Source organism: Myxocyprinus asiaticus, chromosome 2, assembly GCF_019703515.2.
Source record: "Myxocyprinus asiaticus isolate MX2 ecotype Aquarium Trade chromosome 2, UBuf_Myxa_2, whole genome shotgun sequence".
Taxonomy (NCBI): domain Eukaryota; kingdom Metazoa; phylum Chordata; class Actinopteri; order Cypriniformes; family Catostomidae; genus Myxocyprinus; species Myxocyprinus asiaticus.
Window position 1 is genome coordinate 3,870,548 of NC_059345.1, and position 27,500 is coordinate 3,898,047.

The 27,500-nt window shown below is 37.6% G+C and overlaps 2 protein-coding genes across 2 annotated transcripts in view; one reads left to right on the forward strand and one right to left on the reverse strand.

Moving 5' to 3' along the window:
* Positions 1–3,352: 3,352 nt before the first annotated feature.
* Positions 3,353–17,841, forward strand: LOC127450301 (very-long-chain (3R)-3-hydroxyacyl-CoA dehydratase 1-like). The gene is made up of 7 exons (XM_051714271.1): positions 3,353–3,570; positions 6,889–7,006; positions 7,365–7,383; positions 7,519–7,607; positions 9,059–9,180; positions 11,568–11,746; positions 15,427–17,841. Exons 1-7 carry the CDS (start codon positions 3,452–3,454, stop codon positions 15,507–15,509), a joined length of 729 nt encoding a protein of 242 aa, XP_051570231.1. The 5' UTR covers positions 3,353–3,451; the 3' UTR covers positions 15,510–17,841.
* Positions 17,842–17,981: 140 nt separating this feature from the next.
* Positions 17,982–27,500, reverse strand: part of LOC127450216 (collectin-12-like) — a 21,397-nt gene continuing 11,878 nt past the window's right edge. Inside the window, exons 6-10 of the mRNA XM_051714108.1 lie at positions 25,519–26,004; positions 24,940–25,085; positions 21,557–21,666; positions 20,556–20,701; positions 17,982–20,480 (exon numbers count right to left, since the gene is read on the reverse strand). Coding sequence (XP_051570068.1) covers positions 20,473–20,480; positions 20,556–20,701; positions 21,557–21,666; positions 24,940–25,085; positions 25,519–26,004 — 896 coding nt within the window. The 3' untranslated portion in view covers positions 17,982–20,472. The remainder of the gene's footprint in view (positions 20,481–20,555; positions 20,702–21,556; positions 21,667–24,939; positions 25,086–25,518; positions 26,005–27,500) is intronic.

Here is a 27,500-nt window from a genome sequence, read left to right on the forward strand (position 1 = left end):
AGAATGCATCAGGCTTGTTTAGATGTTCATTTGCAAATGTCTGATACTGAAATTTGTGGTGAGGATGCAGAAAAGGTTTTCTTCTCATGACTCTTCCATGAAGGTCATATTTGTGCAGGTGTCGCTGCACAGTAGAACAGTGCACCACTACTCCAGAGTCTGCTAAATCTTCCTTAAGGTCTCTTGCAGTCAAACAGGGGTTTTGATTTGCCTTTCTAGCAATCCTACAAGGAGTTCTCTCTGAAAGTTTTCTTGGTCTTCCAGACCTCAACTTGACTTCCACCGTTCCTGTTAACTGCAATACCTTAATTACATTATGAACTGAGGAAACGGCTACCTGAAAACGCTTTGCTATCTTCTTATAGCCTCCTCCTGCTTTGTGGGCATCAATTATTTATATTTTCAGAGTGCTAGGCAGCTGCTTAGAGGAGCCCATGGCTGCTGATTGTTGGGACAAGGTTTGAGGAGTCAGAGTATTTATAAAGCTTTGAAATTTGCATCACCTGGCCTTTCCAAACGATGATTGTGAACAAGCCACAGCCCTAACAAGCTTATTAAGGTCTGAGACCTTGGTAAAAGTTATCTAAGAGCTAAAATCTCTTTTGCATGGTGCTCCTTTCTTTTTTTTCACTCTAAAATTGCGCAAACCAATGTTTCATCTTTAACTTTATGCCTTTTGGAGATCAATTCATCTTCTACTCACTTAACTATTCACAGCAACAGAAATTTTGGTCAGGGGTGCCCAAACTTTTGCATGCCACTGTATATATATCAATCTATGTTGCTTTTTAATGTCTCTCTGGGCAGATAACCAGCATACTTACTGGTTGTAGTATGCAAGTCCTGTAGTATACCTCTGTCTTGTGGTCACTGTCAGACACAGCTAATTATGGTAACACTAAAACTTCGTCAAGTGCAAATAAAGTAGTCATCATGAGTCATCAAGCCTAAAGTTCCTTATTTTGGGATCAAATAATAGTACAAAATTAAAATAAAAAACAGGAAAATGAGAATATACATTTGCATGCGTATGAAAGTAACAGTGGGTTATTAAATGAATTATGTTGCATTCTTTTAGTGTATGTTTTATGGCTTTGTATTTGTTTCTTTACTTGCATTATTTAATTAAGTGTATGCTTACAGTATGTGCACGTATGTAAGTGTAACAGGATCAGGTTTGAGAGGGCTGTCCTATATTTGGTGGTGTCTTCAGTTTACATTGATTTCTCTGGGTTGCAGGGGGGACTAATTTTAGAATCTGCTGTGAAACACTTTTTTAGACACAGCCTTCGGCCTTCCCCTGCTCGCAGAACTGTATTACGTCTTACAGCAGTTATACATCCCAAACAGAGATAATCAGAGGAAAAATGCACATGCTATTCTTTACATTAGAAATTAATTGCTTTAAATATTTTGGTATAACATATCACAAAAAGCCAAATGGTGAATACACTAATATTTAATCTGGGTTTTATAATGTTTATTGGTATTTTCTAAAACATACAGATGTGAATGTTTTCAGTGCATGCGGGTCATTCTCGGTAAACAGTGTCATTTGTGTGCGATATATATACCTGATATAATTAACAGGACACTGAACTTAGTCCCACTATTTGATAGATGGATCCCAAAGTACATTTTAAAATCAAACATTAATCTTTTTTTTTTTTTTTGTTTATTTTTCATCAGAATATCAGCTAGCTTCTGAATTCATCATGATTACATTTTAATGGGTTATATTAAATGTACAAAAATATTTACACCTAAATGTAGCTTTAATTGAGATTAAAATAGGATGCTTTTACTCTCTGCGTATATTATGGGGAAATGCAGAAATTGTTTGTCCCTGCACTTTCTGTTCAATCAAGTTACACTGTGACATTTCACCCATTAAAAATAATGTAAATATAAATAATAATAATAATAATAATAAAAAGGGACCTGGGTAGCTCAGCGAGTATTGACGCTGACTATCACACCTGGAGTCGCAAGTTCGAATCCAGGGCGTGCTGAGTGACTCCAGCCAGGTCTCCTAAGCAACCAAATTGGCCCGGTTGCTATGGAGGGTAGAGTCATGTGGGGTAACCTCCTCGTGGTCACCATAATGTGGTTCTTGCTCTCGGTGGGGCGCGTGGTGAGTTGTGCGTGGATGCCGCAGAGAATAGCATGAAGTCTCCACACGCACTAGGTCTCCGCGGTAACACAAGCCATGTGATAAGATGCGCGGATTGACGGTCTCAGACGTGGAGGCAACTGAGATTCGTCCTCCGCCACCCAGATTGAGGCGAGTCACTACACCACCACGAGGACTTAGAGCGCATTGGGAACTGGGCATGCCAAATTGGGGAGTAAAAATAAATAAATAAAACAATGACATCGTTTTTGAACGCATGAACAAAAGTCCTTTTTCTCATCCAGAATTAATTAGCATTTTATGTTTACACCAGTGTCAGAAATGAACTTTACATTAAGGGGCAATATTTACCTCCTGGATTTGATTTTAAGGGGCATTTTTACCTTTATGAGTGAATCATTTTTCTAACCATTTAAAACATAAACTGTCTGATCCGTTAATGTCAAATACATCAGTTTAAACAATTCATTAATACAAATTATTAAGATTGAGAATTTTGTTTGCCTCTTACCCAAAGAATTAAATCAACATTAACCCATATTTTATGCCATGATATGTACATTGGAAATGTTTTTTTTTTTGTTTTGTTTTTTTTTGTTGCTATTTTCTACATGTGATTTGTGTCCTTGAGGTAGTACAGAAATATTTATTCTTAATTTATTTATTATGTTCTGCTATTTTCTACATTTTATAAGTAGCCTTGAGGTAGCACAGAAATATCTATTCTTAATGTATTTATTCATTTATTATTTTTTGATATTTTCTACATTTGATTAGTGACCTTGAGATAGTACAGAAATATTTATTATTTATTTATTTATTATGTTCTGCTATTTTCTACATTTGATTCTTACTTTATTTCATATTTATTCCTCTTTTTTTTTTTTTTTTTTGCTATTTTCTACATGTGATTTGAGTCCTTGAGGTAGTACAGAAATATTTATTCTTATTTCTTCTTCTTATTATTATTATTATTATTATTTATTTATTTTTATTTATTATTATTATTATTATTATTATTATTATTATTATTTTATTTATTTATTTATTTTATTTTTTCATAACTTTTCTTTCCTTTTCTTTTTTAAATCCTAAGACTAATATATTTGGAGGTTTATAGATAAATAAAAAAATATTTAAAAATTCGTTAGTTACAAATATATATATATATAATCTATTTTCATATGGCAGTTGTGCCAGCATTTGCAGAACAGGCACTGACCCCTCCAGAGGGGTCCCGTGGAAGGATGACCAGCCCCCGCCGACAGCTGTGCTCGTGCACCGTTTGTGTGACTTTCGCAGTCTGTCCCCGGTACCATGGCGTCTGGCGAGGAGGACGGAACCGTGGAGGAGAAAGAAACCAACAACAAGAAGCGGACGAAAGGCGCCATCGCCACAACATGGCTCACAATCTACAACATCGCCATGACGGCCGGGTACTTGCGCATGAGCTTTTGCGTTAAACCGCTTTAATTCACTGTGCCTGCTGTATGCAGTCGTGTGTTTCTGTTTATAGTTTCTATCCAGTGTAAATCACTCAACTAACAGTTACTTTTAGGAATGCTTTTATAAACGCACAGACAATCTGTTGCGTTCAACTTTCGGTGTGCGCGTTGTTGATCGCTGATTTTTTTGTTTTATTGCGGTCGGTTGTAACAATATAACGGGGATTTTCCTCGCAGTGGCCGAAGCGTGTTCAGTCTTTCCAAATACGGTCGAGTGTGCGGCGTGCGCGCGTCATTGAGCGTCTGTCGCAGTGATATGTTTAGACGCGCGCTGACGCTGGAACTCTCAGGGGCTGTTCACACCGAACGCGTGTATGCGTCCGTTCGGGCTGTTTTTCGATTGTTTTACTATGTAAGCATGCGCTAGACGTAGGGTACAACGGGCTAAATGCCTCCCGGGGTGAAAGGCACATTTGATTTGATTTTCTCCCAAAACACTAAATAGCAACAAAAATGACCACAGCACCTTCCCTAACACCTTTCTGTTACACTGCAAAGTTGTCCTGATGCATGAGACCATTGCGTGCTATGTCTAAAGTTTGAGGCAATTTGATCTAATATATAATTTTTTTAAATCTTGCATATTTATGTAGCTTATTTAGAGATAAAATGTTTGTTTGTAGTTTTTCAGTTTTGTTCAAGGTCATTAAATCAAAAGCTCTTTAATAACTGTCCAATAAGTGACAGGATAGTATTTGGGGTAAAAAGCCCCCTTGTTGCAGGGGCTAAAGGCCCCCATAAAACCATTGTTTTTCTTAAGCGGAGCAAATAGATTTTCCATAAAGTGTACCTTTAGCCCTGTTGTACTCTATGTCTTCAACCGTTTGTCTGTATTTTTCTCAGTGTCTCATATCGTATCAAGTTAAAAAGAACTCCAGCTGTTAAAAATGCGTCTCGAGACACCTGCGTGGCTCTGTTCACGCCACTGCATCTATCTTTTTAACCTCAAGAACGCGTTCACTGTGAACGGCCCCTCACACAGCACGGCGAAATGCTCCATAGGCAGATTTAAATGAAGAAAAAATGAAATACACGATTATGAATATTAGGATTATTTAGTTCACTCGCAGTCACGTGCTCTCAGCGTTCATTAGTTGTACTTTAGTCGGGGTAAAAATAATTTCCCTCCCTAACTCACAAACTACTGCAAATCTACCAGCTGTCTTTTGTTATGAAATCATATACATGAGGGCCCAAATGTATGAGTTCAAAGTTGTCAATTCAACTTTTCATTCAAATTGGAGATGGCTTAATGAAATGTTTGTTACATGTTTTAAAGTTTCAAAAGTCATAAAATAGCAACTATTTTATAGCTTTAACACTATAATGTCGTGTGTATCAAATATGATACACAACGATTGACGGCTCCTGTTTCACTCTCTGTTCAAGTTGACGAGCCAAACAACCAATCATATGTAAGTTTCACATGTTTACAGCACCATCTAGTGGTTATTTGTGAAAAAAGTGGCTTCAATGTTTATACCGATCTATTTAAAATGGCTGCAGACTTGTGTGAAAAGTAACTCTAATGTTGGGATAAATGACAACTTATTTTAATAAAGTAAAAGTGACAGTAATGATTATATTGATACTGATATTTTAAAATGAGCATTTGCTGAATATAAGCAACTTGTGCTTGGTTAAAATTTTGTATATTATTTTATTGAAAATCAATCTTCAAACTTCAAAAGAATGCAAAAGTATAATTCAGAAGTCTAATAAATTATTCCATGAGATACAATCATCTTTGGTGGGACACAAACCAAAATCTAATGTATTATTTAGTGATAATGTTCACTGACCGTTGATCTCCTGTGTGCGTTCATGAGTGTGCACCTCTTTGAACGAGAGCAACAGTAGTTATGCAGCATGCGTGAGATGGGGCGTTCAAGTGAAAACTCGTTTTGTTTCACTTCAACAGGACCACCAGTGATATTAACAACAGAAAACACAACATAGCTGCACACAAACCAGAGAACAGAACTTACAAACATGTCTGAAGAGTTTGTAGTGGAAGAACAGATGCATTTCAATGTCCAGACTTATTTGTCTGAAACTGAATCCTCCATCAAACAGAGAGATGAGGCTAAAGTGAACATTATCATTAAATAATACATTAGATTTCAGTTTGTTTCTCACTAAACCTTATCGTACACTTTCATAACAATCATGAGTCTTATTGAATAATTGATTAGACATCTGAATTACACTTTTGCATTCTTTTGAAGCTTGAAGACGTGGTCACCATAAACTGCCATTGTATGACATCACTGAGCACAACATTTATTCACAATTTCTCCCTTTGTGTTAAGAAAAAGAAAGAAAGTCATATGGGGTTAAAACAACACAAGGGTGAATAAATAATGACTTAATTGTATTATTTATTATGTAATTTCACATGTGTTACCCTGATGGTGTTTAGTGTTTGTGTGTCTCGACATGTTTATTACAGTATTTTAATTTCACGTGTGTTACTCTGATGGTGTTTAGTGTTTGTGTGTCTCGACATGTTTATTACATTATTTTAATTTCACATGTGTTACCCTGATGGTGTTTAGTGTTTGTGTGTCTCTACATGTTTATTAATTATTGCTCCTGGAAGAGCCACTATTGGTGAACTTCATGTCATCATATGCTCTTCTGTAATTACTACAGTGATGAACAATACATTATAAAATAAAAAGCAGATTTTTACAGTTTCAGAAGGTTAATATCAAATTTATGATGTTTTTTACTGTAAATTTAACATTTATATATATATATATATAGTGCCATCGTACAATGGTTTTAAACTGTAAAATTTACAGGTCGTTCTGTAAAGTTTTTTACATTTTTACTGTATTTTTTACATAATTATTCTGGCAACCACAGCTACCATTTTATTTATTTATTTTTAATTTTTTGTTGTTGTTTTTACAGTGTTGCTCTAAAACAGTGTAGGCCTGAATGCAGATAGGCTTACTTTAAATGCAGTTATACAATGGAAGTGGAAATAATAGATAATGGAAATAATTCTGGTCTAAATTCAGTTTTTTTTTTTTTTTTGAAGATTAATCAATATGCCCTTAACTGTTTCTTTTTTCAATTTTTCCAATTTTTTTTTTTTTTTTACTAATTTCAATTATGCATTTGATTGTATTTAATAAAGTGTTTATTATTATTATTGTTGTTGTATTGGATTTCTGATTATTGTATTGCACTGAATGAAATGTGTTGGATACAGACATTAAATGTGATCTCTCTCTGCAGGTGGCTGGTACTGGCTCTTGCCATGGTCCGGTTTTACCTTCAGAAAGGAACCCATAAAGGCCTGTACAGAAGTATAGCAAGGACACTGAAGTTTTTTCAAACACTTGCGCTGCTGGAGGTAAGATCAGCCGCCTTAAACTAACCATCATTGTGATGTCTTGCTGAGCACTATGGGAGAAGTAGCGTACAACAACTTTGTCCTGTGAAAAAGCCTTCTGCTTTAACATACAATAATGACCATTTAAACAACAGTTAGTTCCGGTCCTCTAATCTGACTGGACAAACAGAATTCCAAGAGTGCTGATATTTAGTATACAGGAACAGTACTGGGACACTTCACTGTTTGCACGCTTTTCACGTTGTGTTGCTTGGCGATACGATTAATCCTGCTTTGGCTGCGTTCGGAACAAACGTTCGGTCTAAAATTTCAGAAATGAGAAATTTGTCCCAGCTCATTACTTTTGTTTTCATTTCAGGTTGGACACTGTGCAATTGGTATGTACTCTATTTTAAAGTGCTACTTGAAGTATTTGTATAGTGTAGTGGTGTAGTAGATTTAAAGTGCTAAAGCATGTCATTCCAGTTTTATAAAGATATTATTTTAGGTGTAATTTTTGTGGTGTGTTAAAGGAATTGTGCGGACATCTGTAATTGTGACCGGGGTCCAAGTATCCTCTCGGATATTCATGGTTTGGTTCATTACAAACAGCATCAGACAGGTCAGTGCACATGATTAGAGACTCATTTAAAATATTGTACAACCATGAAGTGCTTAAAATTTGTAGCCTAATTGCTACCTACAGTATGAGAATGAAGCATTGCAAATGACATAATCGAGTTAGTCTCATTACACTCTTAAAATGCCTATATTTGTTTCTTCAACTTTGTCTGTTGAACAGACGTCATTTTTGAAAAATAACAGAAGTTATTTTCACACAATAAATATTAAAATGTTTTATGTTTATTTCACTCTTTGTTTAGATTATCATATTTTAAAACATGTAATAATTAGTATTTTTTAGAATGGATTTTCATAGTTTAATATTGAAAGACTGGGACAAAAATGTAAAAATCTATGCATAAAAGGTGAAAAGGTGATAAATGATGAAGGCCTGATAAAAAGTTTCCAACTCCGTTTTAATGAGACCTTCATATAAAAAAGAAAAAAAAAGTTAAAATCTTTTCTTGTCAATAAAAATCAATCCCTAGGGCATGAAAGTGCCCGACATTGAAGAAATACCCATATATACCCAAAAATGAAAATTCTCTCATCATTTACTCACACTCATGCCATCCCCGATGTGTATGACTTTCTTTCTTCTGCTGAACACAAATGAAGATTTTTAGAAGAATATCTCAGCTCTGTTGGTCCATACAATGCAAGTGAATGGTGACCAGAACTTTGAAGGTCCAAAAAGCACATAAAGGTAGCATAAAATTAATCCATAAGACTCCAGTGGTTTAATCCATATCTTCAGAAGGGATGTGATAGGTGTGGGTTAGAAACAGATCAATATTTAAGTTTTTTTTTACTATAAATCTTTCACTTTCACATTCTTCCTCTTTTGTTTTTGAAATTTCACATTCTTCATGCATACCACCACCTACTGGACAGGGAGGAAAATGTATATTAAAAATTTACTTAAATAATGCTCTGTTTCTCACCCACACCTATCATATCACTTCAGAAGACATGGATTAAATCACTGGAGTTTTATGGATTGCTTTTATGCTGCCTTTGTGTGATTTTTGGAGCTTCAAAGTTCTGGCCACCATTCACTTGTTCATCAGAAGAAAGAAAGTCGTACACATCTGGCATGAAGGTCAGCAAATGATGAGGGAGTTTTCATTTTGGGGTGAACTATCCCTTTAATTATTTGCAATGCTTTTAAGGATTAGTTCATCATAAAATAATCTACGTGCATGCATGTTATTTTGACTCAAAACATTGTTTGTAATGTTGTTATTTACCTCAAAACTGGTTGGTTTCATTGATGGTTTAGAACTCTTTATCTTAGATAAAAAATTTTTTTAAAACAAATGTAATCCGCATGGAAAAAACAAATAGGCTTTCTATTGTAATCACCCTCTGATTGTAGACTTTCCAAATAAGGTCTTTTACATTTCCCTCTCTGCCTCTTTTGTCTTTCATATGAAATGTTTGCAAAAGATTCAAAACCAGGAGAGCGTGATCCTATTCGTGGTGGTGTGGACGGTCACAGAGATCACACGCTACTCTTTCTACACCTTCAAACTTCTCAAACATCTGCCATACTTCGTCAAATGGGCCAGGTGCTCATGTGGCATGTCACCATACTTAATTCCCCTGTAGATTTGGCATGATTTGGTTTCTTTGAGCATGATCAGTACTTACACTCAAACACACTGTTTAGAAATGAACTCATATGAACACTGTTAACTGACACTAACTAGATGAAAAGTGTTTTTGGTCTGAAATAATTGTTGGTTCTTATATGACGGACATTCAGCAGTGTCTTTAAACACTTATGTAATACAATCATGTCATTAAAAGATTAAGTGTTATGGACATATGCTATGCTTGTGCTGTGATAGTGTAGGCATGCCAGTTGTCTGCAATGGCATTATCAGTCAGCGACATACCATTGCTTATGTATGTTAGCCACACAATTCATGTAGACCCACTGTAATATCATGTTTTATTCCGTTTTTAATATCTTACATTAATGCTTCAATAGGCTTGTTTAAAGTGGGCCAAACTCTGGTCAAGAAACAAGGATACTATTTACTCACCCACATGATGTTCAAAACCTGTTTGCTGTTATTTTTGCTGTGGAACACAAAAGGAGAGATTTCTGTAGAATCTTTATGCAGCTCTTTGACTATAAACAACATTAAAGGAATATTCCAGATTCAAGTTAATCTCAATCGACAGCATTTGTAACAATGTTGATTACCATGAAAAATAATTTAGACTCGTCCCTACTTTTCTTTAAAAAAAGAAGAGTAGCTCAGCGAGTAAAGACGCTGATTACCACACCTGGAGTCACGAGTTCGAATCCAGGGCGTGCTCAGTGACTCCAGCCAGGTCTCCTAAGCAACCAAATTGGCCCGGTTGCTAGGGAGGGTAGAGTCACATGGGGTAACCTCCTTGTGGTCGCTATAATTTGGTTCTCGTTCTCGGTTGGGCGCATGGTGAGTTGTGCGTGGATGCCGCGGAGAATAGCGTGAAGCCTCCACACGCACTAGGTCTCCGTGGTAACGCGCTCAACAAGCCAGGAGATAAGATGCGCAGATTGACGGTTTCAGACGCGGAGGCAACTGAGATTCGTCTTCCGCCACCCAAAAGGATCGAGGCGAGTCACTACGTGACCACGAGGACTTAGAGCGCATTGGGATTTGGGCATTACAATGGAAGTCAATGTGGCCAATTTGTATACGTTAAAATACTCACTGTTTCAAAAGTATAGCCACACAATATGTGTCTTAACATGATTTTAGTGTGATAAAATTGCTTACTAACCTTTTAACCCTAAAATGACCGTAAAAATGACAATTTAAAGAGCTTTACAGCTACAAGGGTTTTAACAGAAGTGCTTTTATGAAATTATAAGCTTCACATTTCTGCCTTTAAACCCTCCAAAAATGGGCCTCATTCACTTCCTTTGTAAGTGCCTCACCGTAACCTTGATTTTTGCTCTCTTTTAAAGAAAAGGTACTTGTACTGAGCACAAAAAATGCATTCAAAGCATCATAAAAGCTAATCTTCTAATTCTAGTTTACACATCTTAGTTCTCCTTGTGAATGTGCACCTAAAGTGCAGGTGTCTATGCATTTTTGTTGAGAAATAAGTTTATGTAATGATTGCTATAATCATGCTATTCTCCACGGCATCCACGCACAACTCACCACGCGCCTCACCGAGAGCGAGAACCACATTATAGCAACCATGAGGAGGTTACCCCATGTGACTCTACCCTCCCTAGCAACCAGTTGCTTAGTAGACCTGGCTGGAGTCACTCAGCACACCCTGGATTCGAACTCGCGACTCCAGGGGTGATAGTCAACTTCAGTACTCGCTGAGCTACCCAGGCCCCCATAAATTGTGCTTCTTTAGCTCAGATCATGCTCAAAAACTACAAAACAAAGAAGCAACACAATTTTCCATGCCAGTCCAGCTAATTCAGTAGACTACCAGGTGATTTCTCTTGCAAAAAGGTGATTGGCTGTAATGTTTCTGGTTGACTTCATGAGCAGGTTTCTGATCTTAAAGTTTACCAAGTTAAAGTAATATTCTGGGTTCAATCCAAGTTACGCTCAGGTAACAATGTTGATTACTACAAAGATTAATTTCGACTTGTTCCTCCTTTTCTTTAAAAACAGCAAAAATCAGGGTTACAGTGAGGTACTTACAATGGAAGTGAACGGGGGCCAATTTTTGAACGTTAAAACAGAGATACTCACAGGTACTCAAAATTATGCCACAAATGCAGTCAGTTAAGCTTAACTTGTATTGAACCCAAGTATTCCTTTAAAACGTTTAATAATACAGTATTGCGTTTTATGTATTTAAAGGAAATCATGCTTCAACGATCCTTAACTGAATGCTGTGCAAGACAGCATAATGATATCAGATTCGGTCTATTTGAGTCTCATTTCATTCTCTGCTGTCTCTTCTCTTTTCTTTTTCCATTCCTCAGATATAACATGTTCATTGTCATGTACCCGTTGGGAGTAGTTGGTGAACTGCTGACCATATATGCTGCCTTACCTTACGTTCGGCGATCGGGCATGTACTCTCTGAGGCTCCCGAACAAATACAACGTCTCCTTTGACTATTACTACTTCCTGATCATCGTCATGCTGTCCTACATCCCATGTAAGCACTCACCTCACAAAGAAAAAATCTATCTCCGGCTAATAACAACATTAAAATTCTAGGATGATTTTTTTTTTAATCAAATTGTTATGCTGATAATATAATTTGTAAAGAAAAAAGTATTAATTTAGAATAATGCATAATAGAAGCATTTTTACAAATGGTCTTTTTTTACTTTTGGACCCCACTATATATTTCTCAATATATAGTTTTAGATTAGAATGGCTATATATACACTGATGAGCCTAAACATTATGACCACTCACAGGTGATGTGAATAATGTTGATCATCTCCTAACAAGGCCTCATGTCAAGATCCGGGTAGATTAGATGGTAAGCGAACAATCAGTTCTTATAGTCAACGTGTTGAATGCAGGAGAAATGGGCAGGAGTAAAGACCTGAGCGACTTTGACAAGGTTCAAATTGTTATGGCCAGACGACTGGGTCAGAGCATCTCTGAAACGGCAAGGTTTGTGGGGTGTTCCTGGTCAGCAGTGGTGAGTACCTGCCGACAACGGTCCGAGGAGGGACAAACCACAAACCGGCGACAGGGTGTTGGGTGCCCAAGGCTCATCGACGCGCGAGGGCAACAAAGGCTATCCCGTCTGGTCTGAACCGTCAGAAGGTCTACTGTGGCACAAGTCACAGAAAATTGTTATGATGGTTACAGTAGGAATGTCACAACACACAGTGCATCGCACCCTTCTGCGTATGGGGCTACCCCTGTCCACTGTTGAAAATGCCTACAATGGGCATGCGAGTGTAAGAACTGGACCTTGAAGCAGTGGAATTAGGTCACCTGGTCCGATAAGTCCCATTTTCTTTTACATCGCGTGGACGGCCGTGTACGTGTGCGCCGTTTACCTGGGGAAGTGATGGCACCAGGATGCACTGTGGGAAGACGACAAGACAGTGAAGGGTGTGTGATGCTCTGGGCAATGTTCTGCTGGGAAACCCTGGGACCGGCCATTCATGTGGATGTCAATTTGACATGTGACACCTACCTAAACATCATTGCAGACCAGGTACACCCCTTCATATCAATGGAATTCTCTGATGGCAGTGGTCTCTTTCAGTGGGATAATGCGCCCTGCCACACTGCACACATTGTTCCGGAATGGTTTGAGGAGCATGATGAAGAGTTCAAGGTGTTGCCCTGGCCTCTAAATTCCCCAGATCTCAATCCGATTGAGCATCTGTGGGATGTACTGGACAAACAAGTCCGATCCATGGCAGCTCCATCTCACAACTTACAGGACTTGATGGATCTGCTGGTAATGTCTTGGTGCCAGATACCACAGGACACCTTCAGGGGTCTTGTAGAGTCCATGCACGGGGTGGACCAACAGCATATAAGGCAGGCGGTCATAATGTTTTGGCTCATCAGTGTATATATATATATATATATATATATATATATATATATATATATATATATATATATATATATATATATATATATATATACACACACACACACACATACACACACAGTACAGAGCAAAATGTTGCATAGTTAGGATTTCTTCTGACTCGATGTTCAGTGGGGGGGTTTTGTGGGGGTCAGTGCCATCTGTTGCAGGGCTCCCTGTTCTTCTATTATATTATATTATATTTGCAAAAGGAATGTTTAGGAGTCTAAAATGTACATTTCCTATTGTCACACTAAAGCTGAAGATATAAATAACCATCTTAAGACAATATTTTTTGAGAAATGACATAATGTGTTGATTAGTTAATCAAATTAGACTAATCAAAATGATCACAGTTAATCTCAATATTTACTGGAAAAGGCCCCCAAATTAAGATATTTGAATAATTATATAATTAAAATAAGTATAGATATAATACAAATACTGTGTCAGAGTGTCAGAAATTAACTTAATGGCCAATATTTGCTCCCTGGAATTGGTTTTCAGGGGCATTTTTTGTCTTTATAAAGCCATTTTCTTTTTCTAACCTTATAAAATGACACTGTGTCATCATTTTATGTCAAATACTTATAATGTAGGCTGTTACCTATAAAACGAAACCAACATCAACTAATATCTGTAGCGCTGGGTATTGGCCCTGATTTCCCAATTTGTTTCAAATAGATGATATTACAATTTCAAATCAATATCGATTCACAGTCGACATGCTACAAATAATGATTAGCTAAATGTTTCACATGTCCACTGAAAACACATACAGTATATTTAAAAGATCAATCTTGGGATTTTAGTAATCCATCTCGAATCGTTCAAATGAAGATTGTGATGTATTTGTAACTGGAACAGAATTTTAGGTTACAGTGTCCTTGTTACAGTGTAAGTACTGAGTAACATTAATTAACAACATGTACTTACTATAGGTTTAGGGTTAGGGTTTGGATTAGGGTTAGTTACTTGTAATTATGCATAATCTACATATATATTACTATAGTCAATACATGTAATCTGTAGAACAAGAACACTGTAAAATAAAGAGTTACCGAATTTTAGGAATTATAAAAAGAAGAAAGAAACAGGAATGCATTACAGGACACTTTTTGCCCCCATATTTTGAATTTCTGTGGCATTTTTGTCAGTTTCAGTGGAAAGTTTTCAGTTTTGTCCTGATCCCCCATTAATTTTCAGGCCCTGATATATTTGACCTAAGGTCCACATTTGTTAATTAAATGTTTCTTGCACCAAAACAGTCATTATTTAGTTTTAAATAACCATTTTCAACCATTTTTCCCTCTTAGAATTAAGCAGACCATTTTGTATTTTTTTGCTACTGTATCTATAAGAGTGCTACACAAATGCCTTTTGTCATGATCAGGGTTGTGAGGGTTACTTTTTAAATGTATTCCACTACAGATTACAGAATACATGCTTCAAAATGTAATTTGTAACATATTCTGTTAGATTACACATCGTCAGTAATGTAATCTAAATACTTTGGATTACTTTTTCAGCACTGGCAGATCTTGACTATAAACAAGTGAAAAAGGAAGTATTTTAATAGTTTAAGGAAGTATTTGTTTTTTTTACGGGAACAAAATACAAAAATAGAGTAGTATTTTTGCAGTACATCTTTGCACTAATATCAAAGGTCTTACTGGAGGGAAAGAAAGATATAATGTATAATATAACACAACTTTGTTGTGTATTTATTGTCAAGTGTCAAAATGATTGCTATATTATATATGACAAAGTTAATAAATGGCTTTTATTGACATGAAAATGTACTTTATCTTCTAGGCTTTTTAATTAGATCAGATACAGTTGTTAGAGGGGGGGGTTAAGCTGTTATATGGTCTTGTTACAATGTGCCCCTCACCTGTTACAACGTAACATTTCACTTTCTTTATTTCAAGGTAGATGGCGAAAAAAGCGTACACTGTATTCTTGAAACAAGACCACATATGTGTAACAGAACCCCAAGTACATTTACACAAACTTACCAAAAAGTGTTATGTTGTATTTTAAACACGTAACGTTGTTACACGTATTCCGTTACTCTAATAGAATTCTAAATGACCTCTTAGTAAACTTCCATTCTTTCTGATATGACAACTGTTGCATCATAAGCTAGTTTGATGCTGCTTCAAATTCGAAATTGATGAAATACATCAAATTACTTCAACAAGATCAAGATCTTTACGTTTCATTTTCATCCTGCTTCTTCATTAATCTGTGTGTTTCTCTTTCAGTGTTTCCTCAGCTGTACTTCCACATGCTGCGTCAGAGGAGAAGGATGCTTCATGGAGAAATCATAGTGGAGAAAGACGAGTAGACAGAAACCATCCCCAAACCCCAAATAGCATATATTCAAGTCTCTATGCAGCCTTCAGTCTGCGGTCAAAATAAGAAGGATGGATGGATGCACACTGTGTTTCCAGAGCCAGGAACATCTCAAACTACCAATCCCCTCCAACTGTTATTTATTTTTTATTTTATTTTTTCATTTCTCAATGGAATCGCTAACAAAGTCAAAGGTTTTCAAGCAAAGTACTAGGACACCCCAACTTCATCGGTCATCGCAGATCTGCGTTCCAAAAACCTCTTCACGCTGTGTTTTGAACAAGACCTTTTGGATAAATTCTTCTGTCAAACTAAACCTCATCCCTAGATTGAATCAAAACTCACCCTTGCTCTGGATTTTAACATTATCAATAGTTATCTACTACACTTTGGATTCAATCTCACCTGACCCGGACTTAATTGTGGTGATGTTAAAAAGGCCAGCTTTGACTAGCATGAATGTCCATGCTGGTCGAGCCTGTTTTTAGTTTTGCTAATTACTGCTCATCTGGAGCTGGTCTAGCTGGTAGACCAGCAAAACTGGTTGCCCAGCCAGGTCTTGTTCATTGACTAAGTCTGGTTAACTTGAGCCTGATCTCATGAAAATGATGTGACTGTTGCGACATTTTTGAAAGATTATATTACGTGGCTACTTACGCTTATTACAGCAGTTCTGAGGTGAAATGTTCACTGCGTGGTGCTAAAAGTGAGTCCGATTTTCTCCAGAACACATGAGATTTTTAAGGTTAATGCTCTTTTGAGTTTTACATCAACAAAACCTACAGTACTCCCCTAAACCTAAACCTGACCGATAGTGTTAGATAAAGCAATTGTGGCATGCAAAACACAATTTCTGAAGCAACAACTTCATTTTGTGGTGCTTTTGTGAAACTTTCGTTCACATGTCGACTCGCATGCACTTCAGGACTCGTACTCCGGTCGTTTGCATTGCAATTTCAACGCTCTCAGTTAAGCTACCGCGCAAATTGACCACGCTCGAACAAACTTAAAATGTATCGCCTTGCGATAGTCATGCGCTGTAGTAAAAGTGTTTAAATTTCATATGATAGTATTGTGTGAGGAACAGGGCGAGAAGTGCTTATGAATTGATAATATGCCATTTGATTTGCGTTAAAGTGAATATAAGTCATTGTTGTTGTAGCGCCTCTAGTGTTCATTTAACCAAGAGACTGCCACGATACGTACAATGAGCCACGTTAAAATCATTTAGCAAAAATGTAGGTATAGTAACGTGATTCTATGAGACCAGGTTGGTTGGGGACTCCAGCAAACCAGCATCCCATGGCACACAGTGCTAGTCTTTTCAGCAGGATTATGTTGGATAGTGGCTGGACAGATCTGGGATTCAGTCATTTATATTACCTTATCTTACCATATCCATCTAAATGGTAAAAACGCTAGTATAGTAGATGGCCTTTTCAACACAATAACACAATTTCACACAAGCAATGAAGACTAAGAGAAGGAACTAGTGGATTGAACGTATGTAAATTTTATTTTTAAGTGCATTTCACAGATTATTTTTCATTCATAAGAAAGAGGTATAAAAAAGGCAGTAAAACATTCTTAATCAAAATAAACAATCAACCTATGTGTCAAACAGTTTTAAGGGTTTATCTCTTAAGTAATTGTGAAAATTATTGTCAAGACCTCTTCATCTAGGTGTCAAAGATGTTCTTATGTTGGACAAGCAAGGTTTTCCAAACTCTTAAGTGTGTGAAATCATTTCTTTAGATTGTCGGAACTAGTCATGTGCAAATGCTTTTTGTTTTGAATAATAATATAAGGGTTTAAGGCAAAGAGGGAAGAACGTCGCAACCTTCAGAAATATTTTGTACACTTCAATATGCACTATGATTCTTTTTGTTGTTTCAATGTTTACAATGCAAAGTAGAGTAACTAAACTGGTGGAGTTTATAAAGGTAGTTCTGTAGAAAACAAGCAGCATAGGTTAAGTTTATCCAAGACTCGTTTGACATTGAATGCTAAAACCTTTAGTCCGTTTAGCTGTCAGACCGTCTGTGTTGTATTGTTCTTTTTTGTAAGAAACTTGAGTTTCGTACGCTCTGTTTTTGAGCGAATTCTCTCTCTACGGTGCTACATCATTTTATTGTTCTGTGCAGCTGAAAGAAGGGGATTTTGGGTGAAGAAAAGAGGTGGTGAAGTAATTTGAAACAAACGTGAAGACCTCAGATGACATTTTCATGTAATTTAATTCAACATCTGGCAGTCGTACTGAATGAATAAAGGTCTTGTTTTCAAACAGAAGAATGAAAGGAACAATAAAAAGAACTATAACAATATGTGTGCTGAAGCACTAGCATTGTTTTCATTGATAAATGTTCATTGTTAAATTGAAATAGAAGTTTGTAAAGAAAATAATAAAACTTTCTTTTTGAAGTTCATAACATTGCCAACATAAAATGCAAGAAAAAAACATTTTGGTAGGCTGCAATTATGATTTAGGTGTAGGTGGAGAGGTTATGTGTCTGAGATCATTTGTGTCATATAATCCATACAATGTCTGAAAATCATTTATTTATTGGCTCTGTTCCAAACAATAGTGAGCTGCCTACACAGCCAGCTGCCTTCTAAGGGAGCTCCCTAACTGCAATGGAACCTCTTGTGAAAAAGTATCTGGTTACTTCCGTTTGTGTGTATATCTCATACTAAATTGTTTCAAATTCAAACAAAATCTAGCATAAAACAAAGGCAATCTGAGTAAACACAAAATACAGTTTTTGAATGATAATGTTATTTATTGAAGCAAAAAAGTTATCCAATACCAACTGGGCCTGTGTGAAAAAGTATTTGTAAAAGTACTAGTTACTAAATCCCCAAGTCTATGAAACTGCATTGATAATGGGGTTCAGCTGGACTAGACACACCCAGACCTGTTCAATCAAATCAACACCTAAATAGAAGTTTTTCAGCAGCATGAAGTTAGCTAAAAGGTCTCACCCAGTAACACACTATGCCAAGGTCGAAAGAAATTCCAGAAATGATGAGGAAAAAGGTGATTGAAATACATCAGTCTGGGAAGGGTTACAAAGCTATTTCAAAGGCTCTGGGACTCCAAAGAACCACAGTGAGAGCCATTATCTCCAAATGGAGAACACTTGGCACAGTAGTGAACCTTCCTGGAAGTGGCCGACCTTCTGAAATTTCTCCAAGAGCACAGCGACGACTTAGAAAGAGCCAAGTACAACATCCAAGGAACTGCAGGCCTCTCTCGCATCAATAAAGGTCACTGTTCATGACTCCACTATCAGAAAGACACTGGCCAAAAATGGCATCCATGGAAGAGTGGCGAGGCGAAAACCACTGCTAACCCAGAAGAACATTAAGGCTTGTCTGAATTTTGCCAAAACACACCTTGATGATCCTCAAAGGTTTTGGGAGAATGTTCTGTGGACTGATGAGTCGAAACTGGAACTGTTTGGAAGACAGGAGTCCCGTTACATCTGGCGTATATCAACCACAGAATTCAACAAAAAGAACATCATACCTACGGTCAAGCATGGTGGTGGTAGTGTGATGGTGTTGGGATGCTTTGCTGCTTCAGGGCGTCTTGCAATAATTGAGGGAAACATGAATTCTGCTCTCTACCAGAAAATCCTAAAAGGAGAACGTCCAGTCATCAGTCCGTGAGTTGAAGCTCAAGCGCAACTGGATTATGCAGCAAGACAATGATCCAAAGCACAGGAGTAAGTCCACCTCTGAATGGCCCAAAAGAAGCTAAATTAAAGTTTTGGAGTGGCCTAGTCAAAGTCCTGACTTGAACATGATTGAGATGCTGTGGCAGGACCTTAAACAGGCAGTTCATGCTCGAAAACCCTCCAATGTAGCTTTCCAGCACAGCGTTGTGAAAGACTGATCTCCAGTTATCGGAAGCGTTTGATTGTAATGGTTGCTGCTAAAGGTGGCACAACAAGCTATTAATTTTAAGAATTTAAGAAGAAAAAAAAAGAAGAAAAAAGGCAATCTCCTAAGATGCATGAACACATTGTTGGACATTGTTAGTAGACAAACTAAATAAACAAGTGAGAGTATGAATTTCTTTTAACGAGACTTTACTTTCTAGAAGTCCACAGTGATAAAAGTTAAAGAAACTCCCATAATACACTATAATATAGAAGTATAATTAGGAGTACAAGTATTAAAAGTACAATTCAGTTTCTCAGAAGTATAAAACATGTTATATATAATATAATACCATAAAATGCTATCTATGTAGGCACCTCAGTAGGCTTGGGAACAGAGCGATTCTCTCATATTCAAATACATGAAAATGTTATATACAAAAATATACTTTTTTTTTTTTTTTTTTTACATGTATATATATATTTATGTATATGAGGGTTTCAGGATAGTTTTTCACCTATACTTTATTAAAATATTCTACATGTTTCCAAATATGTAAAATTAGCCAAAAAATACATCAAATCCTTTTTAATTTTACAGAAATTGTTTTAAAGCTGATTCGTTTTAAGAAAGTTTGTGGTTCAGAACACCATAGTATTTTTTTTTTTTTTTTCAACTGTCTATTGCCTAAAACCTAGGAATAGTGGTTCCAAATAGGAGCCAATGGCTGATCCTTGATTAAAAAGCCCCATAAGGTCCCTTTCACATGACTGCTGTCAGGGTTTCAATGCACCCTAGTTTTAGGTCCCTTTAAAAGCAATGTAGAAAGTATCCTTTTATGAGATTTATAGGTAGGAAGAAGGCAGGAAGTGTATACAGTACATGACATACATATCATAATATATGATATGATAGAGTTTATAGGCCTATATATATAGCTTGTACCTCCTGTCTTATATTACTTGTGTCAGAATGGCGTTCCTTTGGCAATGAGCCTGTCAGTCATGCAGGTTGAGTTCACCACATTCACATGTACCACTTTTACCATGTCTTCCAATCTTGGCAAGGATTCATATAGCTGAAATAAAAAAAAAATGATTGTGAGATCACGTAAACACCGACAGAACTCGTGTACATATACTAAAATACTTACATCTGTCCGATGCCTTCTCACAGATGAGACTGTGGCGTTCATCACAATAAAAGTCATTCCACTGGCCGCCATGAGTAAATCCTACACAGTCTTCACCCTGCTCGTGTCCATGACTCCAGTTATCAGGCTGACCAGGCCTCCACTTTCTACACACATAAATAAACACATACACAATAAGTTTAACCATACTCATAAAAAGTGCAACTGGGCAAAGTTACTATTAAACATAACGCATTGTACAATTGCGTTATTCCTAATAAAAGTAACTAATAATGTTACACTGTTACTTCTTATCGAAAGCGAAGTATTAAAAGCATCATGAATGCAGCTACACGATTGCTGTGGGAAAGTGGATAGCCACAGTCTACCAGCAGATTAATATTGTGGAGGATGAGAGGTTAAGAGATTTAATGCCCATTGCAATGAATATGCAACCTATGTTGGGACTATTTGTTTCAATTAGTCAAACTCCTACTTAGACTTTGGGAAACGTTTAATGTTACTTGAATTGGTGCTATTTTAGTGCATTTCTATCTTTATACTGTGGAAATTTTAATATAGCATTATGTTGTTACTTATTGTTTTGTTTTCTTTCCTAATATGGAAATAATTTCATTTTAACAGGAAAAGAAGTATATATGGTGTCAAATTTCAGCTTGTTCAAAATTTGCAATTAATCGCGATTAATTACAAAAACGTGATTAATCGCGATTAAAAACTTTTAATCGACTGACAGCACTAGTTTTCAGCTTATATTTGCTTTGCTAATTTTGTTGTGTTGTGCACCCCTGGGCCACCATAGAATACCTTCAATGGTGAAATGCATTGTATTTGTCAGTAAATAAATAAAAAAATTAACATGCATTAGTTACTTAAAAAAGTATTATGGTGTAAATTTTGAAAGAACTAGTAACCTGTTCATATATGTGTTACTTCTAGTGTGTTATCTTTACCACTGCTCTGGACTGTATTGTCTGCTGAAGCACACAGTAAATACATACGTAAAGACAGGCTCTGATCCATCCACCCATCGCCAAACATTCTCCTCTTGTCTGTCTGTAAGTCCCAGCCAAAAATACCCTCTACCCACAGTCTGAAGGTGCAGCCAGCGCTAAACATACAAACATAAGATAATCATCTTGTAGGGTCACTATATAAGGTATGATTACATCTATAGACACTATTCTAACCCAAACATCCACTTATCAGGAAAAAAGAAACTTTCAACTCACAGTCAAATGATATGTAATAAATAATTTTTCCTACAGCGTCTTTTCCAAAAACATATTCTCCTCAATACAGATTTACAAATTCATCTTAATGCTTCCTTATCTAAAGATTCAACAGATCTGAGAAAGTATCAGTCTCTGCTTTCTTCCTTCTTCGCTAGCATCTCTTCTGCAAAAGCTTCCAATTATACGGACAAGATCAGCAACACTATAGACACTCGAAGCTTATTTAGGACATTTAACACAGTCCTCTGCCCCCTCTTCTGGTACCAACACACAGAGGCACCAAATCACTTTGGCTTCACTGTACCTCAATGAATCCATCCATCTGTGAAGCAGACACCCTCTCTGTCTTCCAAAAATGGCTAAAGACACATCTTTTCCGTGAGCACTTAACCCTACACTCTTAATATATATATATATATATATATATATATATATATATATATATATATATATATATATATATATATATATACAGGTGCATCTCAATAAATTAGAATGTCATGGAAAAGTTCATTTATTTCAGTAATTCAACTCAAATTGTGAAACTCGTGTATTAAATAAATTCAATGCACACAGACTGAAGTAGTTTAAGTCTTTGGTTCTTTTAATTGTGATGATTCTGGCTCACATTTAACAAAAACCCACCAATTCACCATCTCAAAAAATTAGAATACATCATAAGACCAATAAAAAAAAACATTTTTAGTGAATTGTTGGCCTTCTGGAAAGTATGTTCATTTACTGTATATGTACTCAGTACTTGGTAGGGGCTCCTTTTGCTTTAATTACTGCCTCAATTCGGCGTGGCATGGAGGTGATCAGTTTGTGGCACTGCTGAGGTGGTATGGAAGCCCAGGTTTCTTTGACAGTGGCCTTCAGCTCATCTGCATTTTTTGGTCTCTTGTTTCTCATTTTTCTCTTGACAATACCCCATAGATTCTCTATGGGGTTCAGGTCTGGTGAATTTGCTGGCCAGTCAAGCACACCAACACCATGGTCATTTAACCAACTTTTGGTGCTTTTGGCAGTGTGGGCAGGTGCCAAATCCTGCTGGAAAATGAAATCAGCATCTTTAAAAAGCTGGTCAGCAGAAGGAAGCATGAAGTGCTCCAAAATTTCTTGGTAAATGGGTGCAGTGATTTTGGTTTTCAAAAAACACAATGGACCAACACCAGCAGATGACATTGCACCCCAAATCATCACAGACTGTGGAAACGTAACAGTGGACTTCAAGCAACTTGGGCTATGAGCTTCTCCACCCTTCCTCCAGACTCTAGGACCTTGGTTTCCAAATGAAGTACAAAACTTGCTCTCATCTGAAAAGAGGACTTTGGAACACTGGGCAACAGTCCAGTTCTTCTTCTCCTTAGCCCAGGTAAGACGCCTCTGACATTGTCTGTGGTTCAGGAGTGGCTTAACAAGAGGAATACGACAACTGTAGCCAAATTCCTTGACATGTCTGTGTGTGGTGGCTCTTGATGCCTTGACCCCAGCCTCAGTCCATTCCTTGTGAAGTTCACCCAAATTCTTGAATCGATTTTGCTTGACAATCATAAGGCTGCGGTTCTCTCGGTTGGTTGTGCATCTTTTTCTTCCACACTTTTTCCTTCCACTCAACTTCCTGTTAACATGCTTGGATACAGCACTCTGTGAACAGCCAGCTTCTTTGGCAATGAATGTTTGTGGCTTACCCTCCTTGTGAAGGGTGTCAATGATTGTCTTCTGGACAACTGTCAGATCAGCAGTCTTCCCCATGATTGTGTAGCCTAGTGAACCAAACTGAGAGACCATTTTGAAGGCTCAGGAAACCTTTGCAGGTGTTTTGAGTTGATTAGCTGATTGGCATGTCACCATATTCTAATTTTTTGAGATAGTGAATTGGTGGGTTTTTGTTAAATGTGAGCCAAAATCATCACAATTAAAAGAATCAAAGATTTAAACTACTTCAGTCTGTGTGCATTGAATTTATTTAATACACGAGTTTCACAATTTGAGTTGAATTACTGAAATAAATGAACTTTTCCACGACATTCTAATTTATTGAGATGCACCTGTATATATATATATACACACACACTTATGAGCCAGAACATTATGACCAAATGCCTTATATGCTGTTGGTCCTCCGTGTTCCACAACAGCACCGACCCATCGAGGCATGGACTCTACAAGACTCCTGAAGGTGTCCTGTGGTATCTGGCACCAAGATATTAGCAGCAGATCCTTCAAATATGTTAAGTTGTGAGGTGGAGCCACCGTGGATCGGATTTGATGGTCCAGCACATCCCACAGATGCTTAATTGGATTGAGATCTGGGGAATTTGGAGGCCAGGGCAGCACCTTGAACTCTTCATTATGTTGCTCAAACCATTCCCAAAAAATGTGTGCAGTGTGGCAGGGCGCATTATCCTGCTGAAAGAGGCCGCTGCCATCATTAAAATTTTCTGTGACTTGTGCCACAGTAGACCTTCTGTCAGTTCGGACCAGATGGGATACCTTTCATTGCCCTCGCGCAGCAATGAGCCATGGGCGCCCAACACCCTGTCGCTGTTTTGTGGTTTGTCCCTCCTCAGACCACTGTCGGTAGGTACTCACCACTGCTGAGCGGGAGCACCCCACAAGCCTTGCCATTTCAGAGATGCTCTGACCCAGTCGTCCGGCCATAACAATTTAGCACTTGTCAAAGTCACTCAGGTCTTTACTGCTGCCCATTTCTACTGCGTTCAACACGTTGACTACAAGAACTGATTGTTCACTTACCACCTAATCTACTCAGACCTTGACATGTGGCCTTGTTAGGAGATGATCAACATTATTCGCTTCACCTGTGAGTGGTCATAATGTTTTGGCTCATCTGTGTATATACAGTATATATAGAGTACAAACAATAATATACATACTGTGTATATATATATATATATATAGTGTATTGTTGGTTGTACTCTCATCTCTGCCTTGGCTCATACTTGTCTAATACGATTGGAATTTTGTGTTGCTGCACTTCTCATGTTACTGTCTCCTAAAGATGAATCACTTACGTTGTATCCATCCTCATTTTTTAAGTAGCTTTGAATAAAAGCATCTGCTAAATGACTAAATGTACATGTAATACCATCAGTGAAAACATGAAAGAGAATTCATCTACTCACCTGTTCCTCAACATCACCTATAATGACCATTGAGGAAGACATATTGTTGCAATATTGTTGAGCACTGTCAAAGCTCAATGGCTCAATGTGGAAGAAATAGCAGCTGTCTTCAAACCTTAACCAACCAGGAGGACAACCAGCCATACCTGTCAAACCAATGCATATTTCTGTTTGCATGTGTGCATCAATTGCATCATGTCTGACCTGATGAGCTTTAAGTGTATGTGGGCATAAGAGATACTGATTAACTTGCATTTAAAATCTTTTTTTAACCCTAGGTTAAGCAGTTTCACACTTATTCGTTTTGAAAGGGGGTTAGCACCACTTATAACCCAGGATTATATTATAACCCTGGCTCCAGAGTGTGAACAGTGTGAAACAACATGGACTAATGCAATAAGCATTTTAAACCTGGAACAACATAACCCAATTTTATTTGAAACAAGGGTAAAAAATTACACCCGGTTAACAAAATCAAGTGTGAGAACCCCATTAAACATGCTATTATCTTTGTGTGTGTGTGTGTGTGTCTGTGTGTGTGTGTGTGTGTGTGTGTGTGTGTGTGTGTACTAGTCTTGCCTGCCTGAGAATCAATCTTGGGCAACTCTCTTTGCAGGACTACTGGTAGTGCAGGCACAGCTAAATTTTTGCCTGGGAGGCCTGGTAGCCCTGGTGGTCCTAGGGCTCCCATTGGGCCTGTTGGGCCCCTGTGTCCTGGCTCTCCTGCTGGGCCCACTGGTCCCCGGACTCCTGCTGGCCCCTGAGCACCCTGAGGTCCTGGCTGACCATCTCTCCCTGGTAGTCCCGGAGAACCTTGCTCTCCCTTGGTCCCCGGGGGGCCTGCACGTCCTCCTGAACCTCTTGGGCCCTTGGAACCCGGGTCACCGCGTGGTCCTGGCAGACCTTTCAACCCTGGGAATCCAAGAGCTCCAGCCACTCCTTTTTCTCCTCGAGGACCAGCCACACCTGCCTCTCCTTTATCTCCTCTTTCGCCCTTCATTCCAGGAGAACCTACTTCACCTGTTGGACCTTGATTTCCACGAGGGCCCCTCGGGCCAGGAGGACCTGACAAAATGTTTTGCGATTATTTTCTAAATTTGTCATGTATACTTTACACAGTTCTCACACATTACACATGTAAACACGCTCATATAATGGACCCTTTTCAAAGTCTGTGGTGAAACATTTCCTCAAGGGATAGTTCAGCAAAAAATGAATAATTGAAAAATATTGTGAGGGAATCCAAAATTTATTGTGAGGAAATGCAAAACTTAATGTGAGGGATGGCAAAACGTACTCTGAGGGAACAAAAAACTGTTGCGAGGAAACGCAAAACTTACTGTTAGGCAATGCAAAACTTATTGCGAGGACATGCAAAACTCACAGTTAGGGAACACAAAAGATTTTGCAAAGGAACACAAAACTTATTGTGAGGGAACGCAAAACTTATTGCAAGGGAACACAAAACTTGTTGCGAGGGAATGCTAAATGTATTGTGAGGGAACGCAAAGGTTATTGCAAACAAACGCAAAATGTATTGTGTGGAACACAAAACTGTAAAGCAGAACTTATTGTGACGGAACACAAAACTCTAGCGAGGGAACATAAAAATGTCTGTTAGGCAACGCAAAACTTATTGCAAAGAATTGCAAAGTGTATTGGGAGGGAACGCCAAACTGTTCTGTGGAAACACACAACATACTTTTAAGGAACGTACAACTTACTGCAAGGGAACGCAAGAGTTATTGTAGGGGACACAAAACTGTAGCAAGGAAACACAAAACGTACTGTTAGGCAACGCAAAACTTATTGCGAGGACATGCAAAACTCACAGTTAGAGAACGCAAAAGTTATTGCAACGGAACACAAAACTAATTTTGAGGGAACGCAATACTTATTGCAAGGTAAGGTAAAATTGTTGCAAGGGAACACAAAACTGTAACACAAAACTTATTGCGAGGGAACAAAACTTGTTGTGAGGGAATGCAAAACTGTATCATAAAATTTATTGCAAGGAAACGCAAAATGTATAGTGAGGGAACGCAAAACTTGTGGCAAAGGAACGCAAAATTTATTGCGAGGTAACACAAATTGTTGATGGAACACAAAACTGTAACGCAAAATTTATTGCAAAGGAACGCAAAACTTATTGTGAAGGAACGCAAAACTGTTGCGTGGGAACACAAAACATAATGTTAGGGAACGTACAACTTACTGCAAGGGAACGCAAGAGTTCTTGTAAGGATGCAAAACTTATTGTAAAGAAATGCAAAATTTATTGTGAGGGAACGCAAAACTGTAACACAAAACTTATTGTGAGGGAACACACAAATGTATGTTAGGGAATGCAAAACTTATTGCAAAGGAATGTAAAACTTACTGTGAGGGAACACAAAACTGGAGCGAAGGAACACAAAAATGACTGTTAGGCAACGCAAAACTTATTGCTAAGGAACGCAAAATGTATTGCGAGGGAACACAAAACTGTTGCGTGGAAACACACAACATACTTTTAGGGAACGTACAACTTACTGCACGGGAACGCAAGAGTTATTGTAGGG

What these genes read in the sequence shown, in the direction of transcription:
- LOC127450301 (XM_051714271.1), top strand. Translation starts at nt 3,452, where the DNA reads ATGGCGTCTGGCGAGGAGGACGGAACCGTGGAGGAGAAAGAAACCAAC. An exon ending in AACATCGCCATGACGGCCGG is followed by an intron (nt 3,571 to 6,888) that starts GTACTTGCGCAT and finishes CTCTCTCTGCAG; the next exon opens with GTGGCTGGTACTGGCTCTTG. An exon ending in TTACAAACAGCATCAGACAG is followed by an intron (nt 7,608 to 9,058) that starts GTCAGTGCACAT and finishes TGTTTGCAAAAG; the next exon opens with ATTCAAAACCAGGAGAGCGT.